Source organism: Chlorocebus sabaeus, chromosome 20 (assembly GCF_047675955.1).
Source record: "Chlorocebus sabaeus isolate Y175 chromosome 20, mChlSab1.0.hap1, whole genome shotgun sequence".
Classification (NCBI taxonomy): domain Eukaryota; kingdom Metazoa; phylum Chordata; class Mammalia; order Primates; family Cercopithecidae; genus Chlorocebus; species Chlorocebus sabaeus.
The window spans coordinates 12,091,969-12,110,808 of record NC_132923.1 but is presented as its reverse complement, the minus strand read 5'-3'; the positions used below and the strand labels follow the sequence as shown (position 1 = coordinate 12,110,808).

General features: G+C 46.0%; 1 protein-coding gene and 1 long non-coding RNA gene across 9 annotated transcripts; one reads left to right on the top strand and one right to left on the bottom strand.

Annotated features, from left to right (window-relative positions):
• Positions 1-4,501: 4,501 nt before the first annotated feature.
• Positions 4,502-11,186, bottom strand: RFX5 (regulatory factor X5). 8 transcript variants are annotated; one of them, XM_007977214.3, is made up of 11 exons: positions 11,077-11,186; positions 10,352-10,469; positions 10,068-10,196; positions 9,791-9,824; positions 8,980-9,011; positions 8,603-8,722; positions 8,291-8,410; positions 8,071-8,152; positions 7,556-7,757; positions 7,215-7,318; positions 4,502-7,051 (listed from the first exon to the last, which is right to left on the bottom strand). In XM_007977214.3, the coding sequence occupies exons 3-11, from the start codon at positions 10,181-10,183 to the stop codon at positions 6,047-6,049; spliced, it is 1,815 nt and encodes a 604-aa protein (XP_007975405.3). In that variant the 5' UTR covers positions 10,184-10,196; positions 10,352-10,469; positions 11,077-11,186; the 3' UTR covers positions 4,502-6,046. The 8 variants fall into 8 exon arrangements, with proteins under 8 accessions (XP_007975405.3, XP_007975401.3, XP_007975399.3 ...); XM_007977210.3 differs by having other exon boundaries at positions 8,980-9,062; positions 10,345-10,469; positions 11,077-11,184; XM_007977208.3 differs by having other exon boundaries at positions 8,980-9,062; positions 11,077-11,184.
• Positions 10,867-11,759, top strand: LOC103224039 (uncharacterized). Its single transcript, XR_005240322.2, has 2 exons — positions 10,867-11,054; positions 11,499-11,759. It is a non-coding gene; the product is annotated as an uncharacterized lncRNA (long non-coding RNA).
• The last annotated feature ends 7,081 nt before the right edge of the window (positions 11,760-18,840 follow it).

Below are 18,840 nucleotides of genomic sequence, written 5' to 3'. Positions count from 1 at the left end.
ACAGCCACAAGACTAGCCTTTCGAAACACTGTAGAAAGACATGTGACAACCTTTTTTATAGTAGGAAGTTTTCTTATTTTCCAATGACAGAAAAAATTTCAGGAACATCTCTGTTCAAATTTGAAGCAGGAACTTTTTATAGCTAGTCAGTTATAGACCACCCCACTAAAAATACACACACACACACAAACATAAGTAGAAGAGTTTAAGTTTCCTATTTATAGCTCTAAGGGTTCATATGTGTAAATTCCTTCCTTCCCTCCCTCCCTCCCTCCCCTCCCTCCCTCCCTCCCTCCTTCCTTCCTTTGCAGAGTCTCGCTCTGTCACCTAGGCTGGAGTGTAGTGGCGTGATCTTGGCTGAAGGGATCCTCCGCCTCCTGGGTTCAAGTGATTCTTCTGCCTCAGCCTCCCAAGTAGCTGGGATTACAGGCATGCATCGCCATGCCCAGCTAATTTTTGTATTTTTAGTAGAGACAGGGTTTCATCATGTTGGCCAGGATTGTGTTGATCTCTTGAACTTGTGATCTGCCCGCCTCAGCCTCCCAAAGTGCTGGGATTACAGGCATGAGCCACTGTGCCAGTCCTATATGTGTAAATTTCTTTGCATCCCTTTATGACTGTCTTTCTGCCTTTTTCTGGAGGTTTTTTGTTTGTTTGTTTGTTTTGTTTTTTTTATCATCTTCTGTTTTTTGTTTTTGTTTTTTCTGAGACAGGATCTTGCTTTGTTGCCCAGGCTGGAGTGCAGTGGTGTGATCTCAGCTCACTGCAAACTCCGCCTCCCGAGTTCAAGCGATTGTTGTGCCTTAGCCTCCCAAGTAGCTGGGATTACAGGTGAACGCCACCACACCCAGCTAATTTTTGTATTTTTAGTAGAGACAGGGTTTCACTATGTTGGCCAGGCTGGTCTCGAGTGATCCACCCGCCTCGGCCTCCCAAAGTGCTGGGATTACAGATGCACAGCACCATGCCCAGCTAATTTTTGTATTTTTAGTAGAGACAGGGTTTCACCATGTCGCCCAGGCTGGTCTCAAACTTCCGACCTCAGATGATCTGCCCACCTTGGCCTCCCAAAATGCTGGGATTATAGGTGTGAGCCACTGTGTCTCTACCAAAATCACAAAAATTAGCCAGGCGTGGTGGTGTGCATCTGTGGGAAGACTTAGGCAGAAGAATTGCTTGAACCTGGGAGGTGGAGGTTGCAGTGAGCTGCAGTCATGCCACTGCACTCCAGCCTGGGTGACGGAGTAAGACTCTTACACACACACACACACACACACACACACACACACACACAAAAAGACTGAATGCAGAAGCAGATATGAGAACCATCTGACATTAAAGAAATTTCCCCCTTTAAAAACAATGTCAATTGTCTCACTGATTTTTTTTCTTGTTTTGGAAAATATAGTTATTTTTCAAAAATGATTTAGTTAAAATATATATGTGTGTATATATATATATATTTTTTTTTTCTTTTTTTTTTTAAATTGAGACGGAGTCTCACTCTGTTGCCCAGGCTGGAATGCAGTGGCACCATCTGAGCTCACTGCCAACTCCATCTCCCAGGTTGGAGCCATTCTCTTGCCTCAGCTTCCTAAGTAGCTGGGATTACAGTCACCCACCACCACACCTGGCTAATTTTTGTATTTTTCGTAGAGACAGTGTTTCACCATGTTGGCCAGGCTGGTCTCAAACTCCTGACCTCAAGTGATCCACCTACCTCATCCTCCCAAAGTGCTGGGATTACAGGCATGAGCCACCACGCCCAGCCAAAAATGGTTTTTAAATAAATATTTTGACTAAGTTATGTTTTCCTTCCCCACGTTTGTCTTTTTTCTCCTCGGTCTCCTTATTTGTCAAATTGTAAAACTGAATGCTATTCTTTCCCCCCATGTTAAATTTAAAAGTATAACATTTGTGGCTGGGAATGGTGGCTCATGCCTATAATCCTAGCATGTTGGGAGGCTGAGGTGGGTGGATCACTTGAAGTCAAGAGTTCAATACCAGCCTGGCCATCACGGCAAAACCCTGTCTCTACTTAAAAAACAAAACGAAACAAAACAAAAATTAGCCAGGCCTGGTGGTGGGTGCCTGTAATCCCAGATACTCAGGAGGCTGAGGCAGGGAGAATTGTTTAAAACCAGGAGGCAGAGGTTGCAGTGAGCTGAGATTGCATCACTGCACTCCAGCCTGGGTGAGAGTGAGACTCTATCTCAAAAAAAAAATTAAATTAAATTAAAAAGCTTAACATTTGTGATATGCTCTAAAATTTCTCACTTCACTGAACCTATTTTTAGAAAATTATCTTTTGATTAAAAAAAAAAATCACTCATCTCTATGTAAGATCCCAAGGAGCCACTATAGGTGTAGATGGTTTTGCACTTGGATGGTGGGTGACCCTATGGGAACCTATGCTATCCTGTGTACACACAGAGCCTCTAGCTTTGGTAGGAAAGTATATATGTTTTGCACATTGAGGTGTGGGGAGGGCAGGAAATTACCAACAGAATAAGATAATGTCATTTATTTGTCTTGTTTACAAACTGGGGAAAGAAGTTGGCTTATTCAAAAGTCAGTAAAATACGACTCTAGTTATATCTTTTTTTTTTTAAGACAGAGTCTCATTCTGTTGCCCAGGCTAGAGTGCAATGGTGCAATCTTGACTCACTGCAACCTCTGCCTCCCAGGTTCAAGCAGTTCTCCTGCCTCAGCCTCCCGAGTAGCTGCAATTACAGGCATGAGCCACCACTCCCAGCTAATTTTTGTATTTTTAGTAGAGACAGAGTTTCACCATGTTGGCCAGGCTGGTCTCAAACTCCTGGACTTGAGATCTGGCCGCCTCAGCCTCCTAAAGTACTGGGATTTTATATTCTGTAACTTACCTTGGATATCTAAATCCGTTTTGTTGTTTTCTGCTGAGTCCTGTTCATGGTAGCTTGTTTACTTGTATATTTTCTATTTTGGGGTTTTTGTTTTTTTGTTTTTTGTTTTGAGATGGCGTCTCGCTCTGTCACCCATGCTGGAGTGCAGTGGTGCAGTCTCAGCCCACTGCAACCTCTGCCTCCTGGGTTCAAGGGATTCTCCTGCCTCAGCCTCCCAAGTAGCTGGGATTACAGGCGCACGTCACCACACCCGGCTAATTTTTGTATTTTTAGTAGAGACAGGGTTTCACAATATTGGCTAGGCTGGCCTTGAACTTCTGGCCTCAAGCGATCCACCTGCCACAGCCTCCCAAAGTGCTGGGATTACAGGCGTAAGCCAGTATGCCTGGCCTATTTTATATTTTGAGGTTTTGAACTCATATTTTGTTTAATCTGTGGGAATCCTGAGGACCTTAATTAGGAATACTTCCCTCCAGAGAGGATTTGCATTTGCATAAACCTGGAACTATGTTAGCCCCTTCAAGAATCCAGATTTAATTCAGGAGTTGCAGGTTTTTCTTCCCTTCCCTTGGCTTAGGCCCAAGGCTTAGACTATGATCATAATGCTGACACTGGCATTTGTCGTCAGGGCAAACCTGCTTCTACTACTCCATGTGGCTCTTCCTTTATATAGGTTTCAACTTTTTTTTTTAATTTGTATTTTTTTTTTTTTGGTGGAGTCTCGCTCTGTCACCCAGGCTGGAGTGCAGTGGCGCGATGTCGGCTCACTGCAACCTCCATCTCCTGGGTTCACACCATTCTCCTCCTTCAGTCTTCTGAGTAGCTGGGACTACAGGCGCCTGGCACCATGCCCGGCTAATTTTTGGTATTTTTAGTGGAGACGGGGTTTCACCGTGTTAGCCAGGATGGTCTCGATCTCCTGACCTCATGATCTGCCCACCTCGGCCTCCCAAAGTGCTGGGATTACAGGCGTGAGCCACGGTGCCTGGCCTGTACTTTTTTTTTTTTTTTTAGTGATTTATCTTTCTAATGAACTCAGCAATGTGCTAAAAAGTATGTTTGCTGTGATTTATCTAGAATCTAGTTGTATTTTAATGGGATAGCCCTTTCTCTTATCCATGCTGTCAGAAGTAGGAGTCCTTTCCTGTGGTTTTGATATTTTCCCTCTTGTTTTTTAAGTATCAGGCATTTTTTAGAAGCTGGTTTACTCAGACCCCAACTTCACACATTCTAGCTGGGGAGACGGACAAATAAATGATCACAGCACACTGTGAGTTATATAAGTAGTGAGCACAGAGTGCTAAGGGAGCCCAGAGAGAGATCATGTGTGTCAGGCAAGAATCAGAGATGACTTCCCTGTAGATGTGAGTAGGAGTTAGCTGCACAAGTCAAAACTCACAAAGCAAGGACAAAACAACATAAGACATACTGTAAAACAAAAAGAACTAAGTCATGATACTCTACCGCATAAGAGCTGTAAATTCAGAGACATCAGCTTGGGCTGTATATATACATATACGGTTTAAAAAATCTATAGCAGATAATAGACATGAAAATTAAGGACAGTGGTTACTGCTAAGAAGAGGCAGGGGACAGGCTAGGGAGGAACACAAACACAATGGTATTTCAAATGTTTTAATGTATAAATTGTGTTGTGGGTCATAGGTACTCATTAGTATGCTTCATAATTTATTCACATTAGATATACTCTTTATAGATACCAAACATTACATATTATAATTTCTTTAAATCTGTTCTGGTGGAAATAAATGAACACATGAAGTCTCCCTGAAAGAAAATCAGTGTTTTTGGGGAAGAACCAAGATTCCCTGACAGAAGCTACCCTATGTAGAGGACAAAGTAGGTCTTCAATAAATATTAGTTAGTTTACTGCTTTTCCCAAGGATACATCTGGAGGGTCTGCATTCCTTTCTCATTGGTGCTGCCTGACCACAGAACTAGCTCCTTCTGTGACATCTAACCTAAACCCCGCAGTCCTAAGTCCTGACACGTATGACAAGATGCTGCCACCTGGTGGCTACAGAATAGATTTAATGGCTAGGAAGTCTTTCATGCTAGCTGGTGGAACTGGCAATAGGGTGAAAGATAGGGAAGCAGGAATGAGGAGAAAACAAAAATTAAGAAACAGGAAAAGGAGCTCCATCTCTAAGATGGAGGCAGAAAAAAAGGGACTATTGTCCAAATGAGACTGGAGAGTCCCTACAGGAAAATGGCTTCCCTCTCCTTCATTCTGAGACTAGAAACAAGAGGAAAGAGGCTATAGCTTGTATTGAGGGAAATGCAAGACTGAGGAGGAAAAAAAGCAGGTCTAGCTGATCTCAACTTAGCAAGCTAAAATAATAGTAGCCTGGTGTCAGCGGCCACCCAAGCAACTGCATGCTCCTAGTTTCCACTTGGGGAATCCATGTGATTTTGGGGAGGCTGACCCCACCCTTTTCCCCACCATGTAGTCCATGGTGTAGAATAAGCAAATTAGCATGTACCATCCTCCTGGCCACAATGATTGGTCAGGGGTGGACATGTGACCCAGGCCTAATCAGTGTGAATGTTAGGGCTTTTGCTGAGATTTCTGGTACAAAGATGCCTTCTTTTTCTGATTGGACATAAATGGGGAAACGTATAATCCTAGGAATGCTAGCAGCCATTAAGTGGCCCAGACTTAAGATGGTCCTACAGAAGACGCAACAGTGAGAAAAAAAATCAGTCCGGTATTTAGAGACATACTGAGCTACTGGGTCAGGCTTCACCTGGAGCCAGCACTACCTATGGACTTTCCAGTTACATGAACCAATAAACCCTTTTTATTTTAAGCCAGTTTGAATTAGGTTTTCTGTGATTTAAAACCAAAAGATCCCTAACCTATACATTCATCATAGCCCATTCCTACCTTCCCACAGGATAGCACAGGGAATACAGGTAAGGTCACTACAGATTTATTGGTTATACTAAAGCCAAGGGTATCAAGCTGAAAAGGTCAGAGGCAGCAACCAGGTACTAAGTAGACTGGATGACTCAGCTGTCTGTACAGAAGAGAATGGACTTCCTTAGGAAAAGAATAGCCAAATGAGAAGCAAGTGCAGAGAAGGGCCTCCACTAGGCAAAGTTAATGTAGGGATATAAACACTCTTCCCCACAGACCTATATCATGGGGGTGTTGCTTTGGGGTCCTTATGCTCCTGGGATAAGGAATTTTGAAGCACATGCTCCTTTAAGTCTTTATTACCCTGTGGTGCAGCGCCTACCTCTCCCTTTGCCAAAGGAAAAGCCTCCTTTTGGCTTCTGCTGCCTCTGATGACACTCACTTTTGAGGGGACCAAGGGAATTTTATCTTCTGCTTCTTTGGTATGCCGGGAACTGGGGCCCCTTCCTCCTTTGAAAACAGTACCATCTTCCTGACCCTGGGCAAGCACTGCCCCCTTTTCAGCCTCTCCCATTGGCCCTGGCCTTTCTGCCCCTCTAGCTGAGTTGCCTTCCCCTCCTAAGCCCCATGTCTCCCATGGTAACCTTGAGGACTGGGCAGAGTCCATGGCAGCTGCTGACTTCTGAGGGGTAGAATTCCTTTCCCCACTTCCACCTGACTTTTTTCGAGGGCGCCCCCGTTTCCTTTTGGCATCACTTGCTGTATCCTCTATATCCTGCTTTGCTGTTTTAGCTGGTGGATCCTGCCCACTGGCCTCACTCACAGGTACTTCAGCTATCCTCTTGACACCCTTGTCATGTGGTCCTGGGTCACCACCTATGCCTACCTCTCTGTTCTCTGTGCCCCGGGGCTGAGTGAGTCCCCCAGGTGGAGCTCGCCCAGGCCCAGGCCCAGGCCCAGGTCCAGGTCCAGGCAAAGCAGGAACAGTTGGTAAGATCATGTTAATGATGGGTACAGCTGCTGAGGGTGCCCCGGCCCTACTAGACAGAGGCAGTGTAGCCACTTTCAGGGCACCTGAAGAAAGCCTGGGGGCCAGAATAGGTGGAGAGACTGGGATTGGTGGAATAAGCGAGCGAGGGGCCCGGGGAAGGAGCAGAGGCAGCCGAGCCACTAGGGCGTTAACCTGCAGGTTATTGGCTCCTGGGGCTGAGCTCTCAACTACACTCTTCTTCCGCTCTCCACGTGCGAGAGGGCCAGCCCCAGTTCGGGCTTCCAGATCCTTAGGAGGCTAAAAGGTAAAGAGAGGAACACAGTAAAGTGTGAAGACTTAATACTGGAGGAAACATAGACACCAGAGGCACAGGAAGTGGAAAAGCATGGGACCCAATAGGAAAAGGATATACTAAGCCCCCAGCCCAGGACAGCAAAGTCAGGGCCACTGACTTCCTTACCTGGGCCGGTCTCTCCAGCTTCTTGTGGGCTTGTGAACCCTCTGGGTTCTCTACACCATTCTTTGGTTTAGATGACCGTTCCCGAGGTGCATGTTCATCTTCTTCTGCAGAGGTGCCAAAAAGGTAATAGAGTGAAGGTGAGGAAGAAACTGAGGAATAGGGGAGTGAGGCAATTCTGATTCACTGACTGGTAGAGACAGGAAATGGGGTGCTAAAGCATGTCTTAGAAGGGTCTCCAGGAAGAGACGGCAAATCCAAGGTGTCTCTATTCTGTGTGTGGGAGGGCCACTGAAGCTGAAAGTGGGTCAGGGTTGCTGAGACATAAGAGAGGGTCCACCCACCAGCAAGCCCCATGGCCTTAAGCACATGGGCATGTGCAGATCGGGCAGAGATGAGATGCTGCTGTAGCAGGAAGCGGGCGACCTCAACGATGGAACTGAAGGACCGTTTCAGGATCCGCTCTGCCCAGTCACACGTCAGGGCACAGGCTGCCTCCACCAGTTCATCTCGAGGTGCTGGGGTTACTTCTGGGCCCATTTCTGGCTGAAGTGGGGAAGGACATGCCCAATCACACTCCAAATTAAATAACCCTTGTCCCCTCTCTTGAAGTGACCAAAGACTGTTGACCAAAGCTGAGACCAGACTGGGGACGGGAGTAGCCTCTACCTATCCCACTGCAGAAGCCCACAAGTTCTCTTCATCCTCTGCCTCAGCTGCAAGGTTGGCAGAAGGGAACATCATACCTAGAAGCTACGTACATAATGACTGAGGCTGTTAGCCCTCAAAACATGCCCCAAAGACCTCTGCCTTTTACCTGGGCGAGAAGAGTAGAATTGGAGGGTGATTTAGTACTTACACTCTCAGAACCCTTTAGGTCAAGTCCAGGCAGGGGTGGCATAGACACCAAGGTCTTCCTTCGTATGCCACTGTAGCAATATCTGATGCAAGTTAAAGAGCAGCCAACACATGGTAATCTCCAAACCCCTTGAGCAAGTTAAGCTGTTCCACTCCTGGGTCTCCACATCCTAAGTCTTCCTCCCAGGTCCTCCACCCCCAACCTCTCTAGTCAAGGATACTTGGACTGGCCCCGGCCACCAAGCCTTCGAGCTTTGATGTCAGGGAAGATCTCTCTGATGATCTTGCCAAAGTTGGCTGTGCTGAGTGGGCGGCAACAGGCGAGACTCTCACAGTACTTCCTGAGTGAGAGGGGAGCAGAGTGGGAACATACTCAGAGAAGGAGGCCATGGGTAGGCTCGAAGGGTCCCTAGGGATCAAGTGTGAGGAACCCTTTAAGAAGGCAGGCTTTAATCAAGGCAGGAAGCTCTTCATGGGTGAGGGGGTCCTATGCCAACCAATCCACTCACCCCACCACCCACCCTTCCACCCACCGATAGGCATCATAAACACTTTGCTTTGGCAGACAGGTGTCAGTGTGCTCTTCCAGGTGGTTGCGGATCCATCTGTAGGCATACATGTACTCCTCATTGCTCAGTGTACTTGGCTCTGAGCTACAGAAACAAAAGGAACAAGCATTACTAAGACCCTAACAGTTGTCCTGGTTCTTCCCAAACTACCACTTCAGTAGTGCTGGACCAAAGTAGTTCACCCAGAATCTACCTTTCCCTGGTAAACCAAGTCAGGGTGGGGACCTTACCTCTTCATCAAGGACAGCAGTTACGAGTCTTCCTATTTACCTCACCCCTTCCCAGTGAACCTTTCTCTAAGAATCAGAACCTCTGCCATCTAAAACTACCATCAAACCTACCTTTTGTCTCCAGTGCTGGGTCCTGAGGGGAGCTGAAGGTAGAGATACAGCTTGTCATTGTCAGAAAATTTCTGTACATCTTGCTGAGGTAGGACAAAACAGAGGCCGGAGAAATAATAAGGCCAAGAAGGACCCAATGTAGGACCCTCTGATTCCCACCCCAAAGTCTAGCTGACTTAGAGGGTGTCGACTGAAAAAGGACCTTAGAAATTATTTGATAAGGCTGGGTGCAGTGACTCATGCCTATAATCCCAGCACGTTGGGAGGCCAAGGCGGGCGGTTCACGAGGTCAGGAGATCGAGACCATCCTGGCTAATACAGTGAAATCCCGTCTCTACTAAAAATACAAAAAAAATTAGCCGGGCGTGGTGACGGGCACCTGTAGTCCCAGCCACTGGGGAGGCTGAGACAGGAGAATGGCGTGAACCCAGGAGGTAGAGCTTGCAGTGAGCTGAGATCGCACCACTGCACTCCATCCTGGACCACAGAGCGAGACTCCGTCTCGAGGAAAAAAAAAAAAATTATTTGACACTAGGTGCTCTGAGGGGCCCTGTAGGCTACCACAGCGAGGAGGGGAGTAGAGGAGATCAGCTCTGAATTCATCTCTGCTGGGCTTCTATACAAGCGCTCACAGAGATCAAGTGAGAGGCACAAAGTCAAACTGGCAGCAAGTTTGCAAAACCAAGGATCTTCTGACAAGATAGACGACCCTACCTCTCCCACATCAATGTTTTGTTGATGCCCATCATCCTCACATCCTCCTCCCTCAGCATTTCCATCCCTCTATTGCCCTCTTCCCCAACACACTTACCAGGATTCCCTCTACTTTGTTCTGCACGGCCTTGCTGTGGGGAATAGGAGAAAGCTGGAGGTCACACACGAGGTTTTCCCCCTCTCTTTATCTGACTGCTAAGGAGGGAAAAGGGCTGAAATGCCCAGCAGGTGCTCAAGCATTGCTACCATGGCCAAGAATCTCCCTCTGCTCCCATGCCCTTGCTGAGAGGCAGTTCATCTACAGCCAAAGTGAAGTGCTGCAGGGATCTATACTCAGGTCTTGGACAGGATTTGGAGATGTGATCAGTACTTACGAAATGGTACCTCGGAGCCTTTGAAGAAGGGTGGTAGGTTCCCCAGTCTCAGCACCACCTGGAGGGGGCCTTCCCCCAGTCTTGGGGCTCTTAGCATCAGGCTCATCTTCTGCCATCCCGGCATGAAGGCTAGAATTGAGAGGGATAGGCATAAAGATGTAACTCACACTGGCCTTCCCTTCCCCTGAAGGCCCCAGGGCACTCCTCATCTCTTTACCCAGAAAGGCAGAGAAACAGAAACAAAGCCTCCGAATTTCCCCAGTGGTCTTTTTCTCACCACTTGCCTTCTCCGAAAATTAGAAATTATTCCATTACTTCGCCAGGCCCATATATACCCAAAGAGATCTTTGCCATCTCCGTTCTATCTGCCCCACCTTTTTGAAGTCTCCTAAATCTGGAAAACTGTAAAGGAAGAGATAGGGGGATTGGGAATCCATGTTAGCAAGAAATTTTCATTTCTGCCTCTGACCCCATACTGCCCTCCTCCCCCTCAAAAACAACAATAACAGCCACAAAACAAAGTTCTCTAATTCTCAAAAATACTCCTCACCATTGCATATGCTTGGGAGGTCAGAAAGGATACGAACATATTCTGCCTTTCTAGGCTTGGAAAAAAAACTGGGCCCAAGTTCTCATTACTTAATCTCTCCACGACTTCCCCCGCTGCTCCCCCTCCCCACGTCGCCGGTCCCTACGTCATCTCCCACAACAGCCCATCCTGAGGCGCGCCCCCACCTCCTTCCCTTCCCCCTCCATTCAATCCCCGGTTTCTGCAAAGTGGAGGGGGGGGTGGGGCGGGGTAGCGGAACTCATGGGCTGGGCGTCAGAAACCCGGCAGGGGAATGGGGTCCCAGATTCCGGGCACGTGCACATGGGTGAAGAAGCTGTTGAAAATACAGCTTCAGTCTTTTTCTGCTCTCCTCCCAACTCATCTTGCCCCCTCCCTACCTCTGAACAGTCGCCTTCCCAACATAAGCAACAATAAAGGTAAGGGAGAAAGAGAAACTACCTCGTAGCCACCTCCACTCCGGCCCAGCCCCAAGGTCCTGGCCCAGCCGGCTCGTGCGTTGCTTTATTTTCCTTTTTCTGAATGGTTGTAACAGCCGCGATCTGCCTAGATACACGGGCGGCCTGCTCTGTCATTGGTCACTGCTGCCACCCCGGAGACAGAAGGCGCCGGGCTCGTACCGGCGGCCCCTGAAGTCTGCCTGGTAACAGAATCTGATTGGTCAATAGGGGAGGGAAAATCCAAAATTGGTCTTATTTGAGTCAAGAGGGGGAAGTCCGGGTTGGGTTTCGGTTAAAACTGGGGTCGGTTGGGACTGCAGGTCCCAAGAGATTCTTCTCTTAAAGGGACCGCAGGATGAAAGAACGAGTGCTCGTCTCCCTTTGGAACTGTCTTTTCTTTTGCCCTCTCCTTTTGTGTTTCAGTTTAGTCTACGGTCCTCAGAGCTACCGGAAGAGTAGAATCAATGGATGATTAAATAACTAGAAAATGATGGATAGGAGTGATGGAAGTTCGCTGTAAGCTCCTATAACCCCCCATCCATCACAATCACCACATGCCTAACACAACCTGCAGACACACTCACTCAAAACAGACCTGCAGTCTGGGCTCTTTCCTTCTTGATGGAGGCCTCAAAACCTCAGCAGTTGTACCACATTAAACTAAAATGCTTTTTCCCTGTTAGTGTTTCTTGATTTCCCGTGTGTACTTTCCTTCCAAGGAGTTGCAAATGCATTTGCATCCCCATAGTTCTGCAGTCGGTGAACCCTGGAATTTTGATGGACTCCCACGGGAGTGCTGGATGCCAAAGGAACTTTTTACCCTCAGGGAACATTGTACTGAACGGGTTATGGGTTCTTAACCCTTTTCCTTAAGACGTTTTAAGGTTATGAATCAGACGAAAGCAATGGACCCTCTACCATGAAAAATGCACACACAGACCAAGTTTTGCATCTAATTTCAGAGAGATCATGGACTACAGGTTGAAAGCCTCTTAAATGGATATATTTTGTTTTGCACAGCGGACATGTTACAACCAAAACTGTATTTGCCATCCTGACATCTAATACGTTCTCCAGGCTCATCATTAATGTGCTTTTGTAAAGAAGACAGCAGTGCTGCCTGAGCTCATCACCATTGCCCTTTTACAGCCTGCCTTTCCCTATTACCAGCTTCTATGAGTACTGGGGGAAGCCAGGAGATTGTGGAGTTGGGGGAATAAGGATATATTGGCAAGAAGGTTTTCTTTTTTCTTTCTTTCTTTTTTATTTCTTTGAGACGGAGTCTCACTCTATCGCCCGAACTGGAGTGCAGTGACGCGATCTCGGCTCACTGCAATCTCCGTCCCCCGGGTTCAAGCGATTCTCCTGCCTCAGCCTCCCGAGTAGCTAGAACTACAGGTGCCTGCTACCACGCCCGGCTAATTTTTTTTTTTTTTTTTTTTTTTTTTTTTTGAGATGGAGTCTCACTCTGTTGCCAAGCTGGAGTGCAGTGGCACAGTCTTGGCTCACTGCAACTTCCACCTCCTGGGTAGAAGCGATTCTCCTGCCTCAGCCTCCTGGGTAGCTGGGATTACAGGCGCCTGCCACCACGCTGGGCTAATTTTTGTATTTTTAGTAGAAATGGGGTTTCACCATGTTGGCCAGGATGGTCTCGATCTCTTGACCTCATGATCTGCCCGTCTTGGCTTCCCAAAGTGCTGGGATTACAGGTGTGAGCCACCGAGCCTGGCTAATTTTTTGCATTTTTAGTACAGATGGGGTTTCACCATGTTGGCCAGGCTGGTCTCGAACTCCTGACCAGTCAGAGTCAGATTTATTAAGCAACAGAAAAGCTCTCAGCAAAGAGGGAGCCCAAAAGAGGGTTGCCAGCTATGAGGCTGAGTGGGAGGGTGAGGAGGGCGGCTTATGGAGTGGGAAGGGGAGGAGTCTGCTGACCGGGCCTGCAGGCCATCTTGGAGAAAGCACCACTCAGAAAGAGGTATGATAGTGTAAAGAACCAATTGGAGGCAGAAGTGAAGGCTTGGCTCAACAACTTGGCCTGGAACCAATCAGGGGCTGAAGTGATGATTCACCCTATGTAAATAAAGACTCCCCCTGTGGCCAATCACAGAAAGATAAGCATATGTAAAATAGGTGAAAACTAAGAGACTAAGGTGTGCCAAAGAGAGAGAAATATGTCCAAAAAGGGAGTGGTATTTGTTCATCTGGGCCACTATTACACATTGCCTACTAAGATTGGGAGTGATTTATTTTTTATTTTTTAAGACGGAGTCTTGCTTTGTCACCCAGGCTGGAGTGCAGTGGCACAATCTCCGCTCACTGCAACCTCCACCTCCCGAGTTCAAGTAATACTCCTGCCTCAGCCTCCCGAGTAGCTGGGATTACAGGCTCATGTCACCACACACAGCTAATTTTTTATATTTTTGGTAGAGATGGGATTTCACCATGTTGGCCAGGCTGGTCTCCAACTCCTGAATTCAAGTGATCTGCCCATCTCAGCCTCCCAAAGTGTTGGGATTACAGTCGTAAGTCACCGTGCCTGGACTTCTTTTTTTTTTTTCCACCGCTGCACTCCAGCCTGAGTGACAGTAAGACTCTGTCTCAAAAATAAATAAACGAACAAACAGCTGGGCACAGTGGCTCATGCCTGTAATCCCAGCACTTTGGGAGGCTGAGGTGGGTGGATCACTTGAGGTCGGGAGTTCAAGACCAGTCTGGCCAATATGGTGAAACCCCATCTCTACTAAAAATACAAAAATTAGCTGGGCTGTGGTGGCGCGTGCTTGTAATCCCAGCTACTTGGGAGGGTGAGGTAGAAGAATCACTTGAACCTGGGAGGCAGAGGTTGCAGTGAGCCTAGATGGTGCCACTGCACTCCAACCTGGGCAGCAGAGTAAGACCCTGTCTCAAAAAAAATAAGTAAAAAATAAATACAATACAATACAATAATAAAAAATAATACAAAGACAAACTGCAAATTGGGAGAATATATTTTGAAGACATATAACTGACAAAGGATTATTATCTGGAATTTTTGAAGACTTCCTACAAAAGAAGATAACCACCTGGGCATGGTGGCTCACTTCTGTAATCCTAGCACTTTGGGTGGCTGAGATGGGCAGATCACTTGAGATCAGGAGTTCGAGACCAGCCTGGTCAACATGGTGAAACTCCGTCTCCACTTAAAATACAAAAATTAGCATTAGCTGCGCATAGTGGTGCACACCTGTAGTCCCAGCTACTTGGGAGGCTTAAGTAGGAGAATCGCTTGAACCTGGGTTGCAGTGAGCCAAGATTGCTCCACTACACTCCAGCCTGGGCAACAGAGTGAGACTGCCTCAAAAAAAAAAAAAAAAAAGAAAAGAAAAGAAAAAAGAAAAAAAGAAAGAAAAAGAAAAAAAAAGATAACAAACTAGAAAAATGGATGGGAATTTCACAAAAAAGCAGAAATGGCTCATAAACATATGAAAAGTTATTCCCTATATGATAATCAGGAAAATGCAAATTTTAAAAGATACCATTTCACACCCACTAAATTGGCTTTTCTTTTTTTTCTTTTTCTTTTTTTTTTTTTTTTTGAGGCAGGGTCTTGCCCTGTCACCCAGGCTGAAGTGCAATGGCATGATCACGGCTCACTGCAGCCTTGACCTCCTGGGCTCAAACAATCCTACCACCTCAGCGTCCTGAGTAGCTGGGATCACAGGCACGCCACCACACCCAGCTAATTTTTTTTGGTTTTTTTTGTGTAGACGGAGTGTCACCTTGTTGCCCAGGCTGATCTTGAACTCCTGAGCTCCAGCAATCTGCCCACCTTGGCTTCCCAAACTGTTGGGATTACAGGTGTGAGCCACAGCAAAAGTTTTAACGTCTGGCAATATTGAGGGTTGACATGGTAATGAATCAACAAGAGCTTTCATTCACTGTTGTGGGAGTGTAATTTGGTGTAACTGTTTTGGAAAATAGTTTAATATTACTTGGTGAAGTTGAATATGTGAGTATTTCAATTTACATTTAATATATCGGTAATTGCTCTCTTAGACATATGCCCAAAAACACAGGCAGTAAAGTTTATAGTCTCACTGCTTGCATTAGTAAAAACTGGAAATGATCCAATATCCATAAACCCTAGAATGATAAGTTGTGATATAGTCACTGGATGGAATGTCATAGATCAGTGGAAATTAATGAGCTACAGCCACACATATCCACTGGATGAACTTCAGAAAGTTAAAAAACCAAAACACAGAAGAAAACATACAGTGCAATGCAATTTATAAATATTTAATGTCAGGCAAAACTGAACAATATATGGTTTATGGGTAAATACATATGTGGTAAAAATAATTAATAAAAAGCAATAGAATCATGACCATAAAATTAAGGATAGAAGTTACCTATGATGAGCAAGGGAAAAGAGGTTTGGGAATGGTTGTTTGGCAGTTAGCACCTTACATAGCATCTAATTTAATATGCTTGTTTTCCAATGAATGGCCAGTCATTTCAATATATACTGCCATTTTCTTCTTCTTATAACTGTTTCCTTTTGCAGTTTTATCATATGCTTTTATTGTGTACTAACTTTCCTTGTATAGTTGGGTGTATTTCTGGACCTTAGCCTCTCTTTTTAAAAAATTTTAATTTTAGGTTTTTTTTGCTTTTTTTGTTTTTTTTAAGACAGAGTCTCACTCTGTCACCCAGGCTGGAGTGCAGTGGCAGGACGCTAGCTCACTGCAGCCTCAAACTCCTGGGCTCATGTGATCCTCCCACCTTAGTGACCTGAGTAGCTGAGATTATAGGCGCATGTCACCATGTCCAGCTTGTTCTCTTTTGTTGATTCTTTTTGTCTATTTCTGCACCCATAACAGAGTTTTAGTTAATGTAATTGTATAGTATATTTTGAAATCTAATGCTGAGAGTCTTCTGTTATTGGTTTTATTAATTAAAATAATTATTCCTATATATGGAAGATTGTATTTTCCAAATGTGGCCACAATGTTTCTGGTTCCACACACTATTTCAGAATCTCACAACTTCCCTGTCAAGAGGTGGAGTCAGCCGAGCGTGGTGGCTCACGCCTGTAATCCTAGCACTTTGGGAGGCCGAGGTGGGCAGATCACTTGAGGTCAGGAGTTCAAGACAAGCTTGGCCAGCATGATGAAACCCTGTCTCTACTAAAAATAGAAAAATTAGGCTGGGTGCAGTGGCTCACACCTGTAACCCCAGCACTTTGGGAGGCTGAGGCAGGTGTACTACCTGATGTCAGAAGTTTGAGACCAGCCTGGTCAACCTGGGGGAACTCTGTCTCTACCAAAAATACAAAAAATTAGCTGGACATGGTGGCGGGTGCCTGTAATCCCAGCTACATGGGAGGATGAGGTGGGAGAATCACTCGAACCCAGGAGGTGGAGGTCACAGTGAGCCAAGATCGTGCCACTGCACTCCAGCCTGGGTGACAGAGTGAGACTCCATCTCAAAAATAAATAGATAGATAGATAAATAGATAGATAGATAGATAGATACATAAATGAAAGAAATGGAGTCTAGTCCCTGTTTCCTTGAACCTGGGAAGGCCTTTGTGAGTGGCTCAGTAATTGGAATGTAGTGGAAGTGATGCTGTGTGACTGCCAAGTGTCGGCTGGAGTAGGCGACACGCCTTCACCTTTGCTGCTCGCTCTTGGAACCCAGCTACCATGTTGTGAGGGAGCCAAGCAGCCATATGGAAAGGTCATGTGTAGATGTTCCGGCCCCAGCCCCAGCTGAAGGTCCGAGTGACAGCAGCATGAGTCTCCAGACGTGTGAGTGAGTGAGCTATCAGATGATTCTAGCCTCCAGCCTTTAAGCTGCCTCCACTGACACCGAGCAGAGACAAGCTATTCCTGCTGAGCCCTGTCCAAACGACAGATCTGTGGGCAAAAGTGATGTTGTCATTGCTTTAAGCCACTAAGTTTTGGTGTAGTTTGTTACACAGCACTCGGTAACTGGAACACTATACATTCGCATTTCCGGTCTAGTTTTAGAAACAGCTTGTCAAGTTTCATAAAAAATCCTCACCCCTCTGAGGTAACATGTTGTGATAAGTATCCTCCCGTATTCACTTCCATGTCATTGCAAACAGGACCACTTAAATAGAGGTTTTGTTTTGTTTTGTTTTTTGAGATAGAGTCTCGCTCTGTTGCTCAGGCTGGAGTGCAGTGATGCAATCTCAGCTCACTGCAACCTCTGCCTCCCAGGTTCAAACGATTCTCCTGCCTCAGCCTCCTGAGTAGCTGGAACTACAGGTGTGTGCCACCATGCCCAGCTAATTTTTGTGTTTTTAGTAGAGATGGGGTTTCACCATGTTGGCCAGGTTGGTCGCAAACTCCAGGCCTCAAGTGATCCGCCCTCCTTGACCTCCCAAAGTGCTGGGATTACAGGCTTGAGCCACTGCGCCTGGCCTTAAATAGAAGTTTTTTGTTGCTATTGTGGTTGAATTTGTTTTTAAAACTGGGGATTATACTATAGTTATAGAGTTATTCACACAACTCTACGATTACTTTTTTCCATGAACAATGTGTTGCACATATTCCTCTAGGTCAGATAGTATTGAGGGTAGAGAGTCTGCCACACATCAAAATCAGGAAGTCAGGGAAGGGACTCCTAAGAGCATGCCAGAGGATGGCACGGAGCAGATATCCAGAGCATGGAGCCAGCTGGTCAAACACTTGGAAGATGAAAGTGGGAGGGCTGGATGCAGGAATGCGAGAAGGATTCTCTGAGATGAGTGCAATTGCCCGATGCTGTCTTTTAGAGACTTACTGGAGAGCAGTGTGTGAGATAATGCTTGAAGGACCAACGATGGGATAGACGTCTCCCAATGCTCTCTTATCTCCTTTGTCCTGGCGGACTGGCAGTAGAGCTTTTCTGAGGGTGTCCTTGAGCTCAACAAACTTTCTAGAACCTTCTACATGGCCTTATAAGCCAGGGTGTTGGCAGGAGATCCTAGGTGATATGATAGACTTTTCCCACAGCACACTCCCCAGCTTTGCTATTCTTGCTCATCTAGCCTGGTTCTGGGGTGTGGGGTAGAATCTTTGTGAGTGCAGCACAGAGAAGTGGGTGCAGCTACTCAGGAGGCTGAGGCAGGTGGGTGGGTACCCTTTCCACATTGCTGGTGCCTGGGTTGTGTGTTACAGGAGGGCCTCTTGTTTTTGGAGTCTGTTTCGGTGACATAGGGTTAGACATAATGAGAGGACGCCAAGATCAGGATAAACCTGAATAGGATTTTAAGCTTTTATTATGAAAAAGATTTCTTTCTTTAAAAAAATTAATTTTATTGTGTATATTTAAGATATACATAATGTTACTATAGTGAAGCAAATTAATATATACATCATCTCACACAGTTACTCTTTTTTTTGTTTTTTGTTTTTGGGAAGAACAGCTAAAAACTATGAAAAATTTCAAACATGTAAGAGGAGAAGGAAGAATGTAATCAACACCCACATACTGCTTGACCACATCCTGCTTGAATGATTGTCCACATCTGATCATCTTTTTTTTTTTTTTTTTGAGACAGTCTTGCTCTGTCGCCCAGGCTGGAGTACAATGACATGATCTCCACTCACTGCAACATCTGCCTCCTGGGTTCAAGGGATTCTCCTATCTCAGACTCCCTGGTAGCTGGGATTACAGGCATGGGTCACCACACCCGGCTAATTTTTTGTATTTTTAGTAGAGATAGGGTTTCACCATGTTGGCCAGACTGGTCTCGAACTCCTGACCTTGT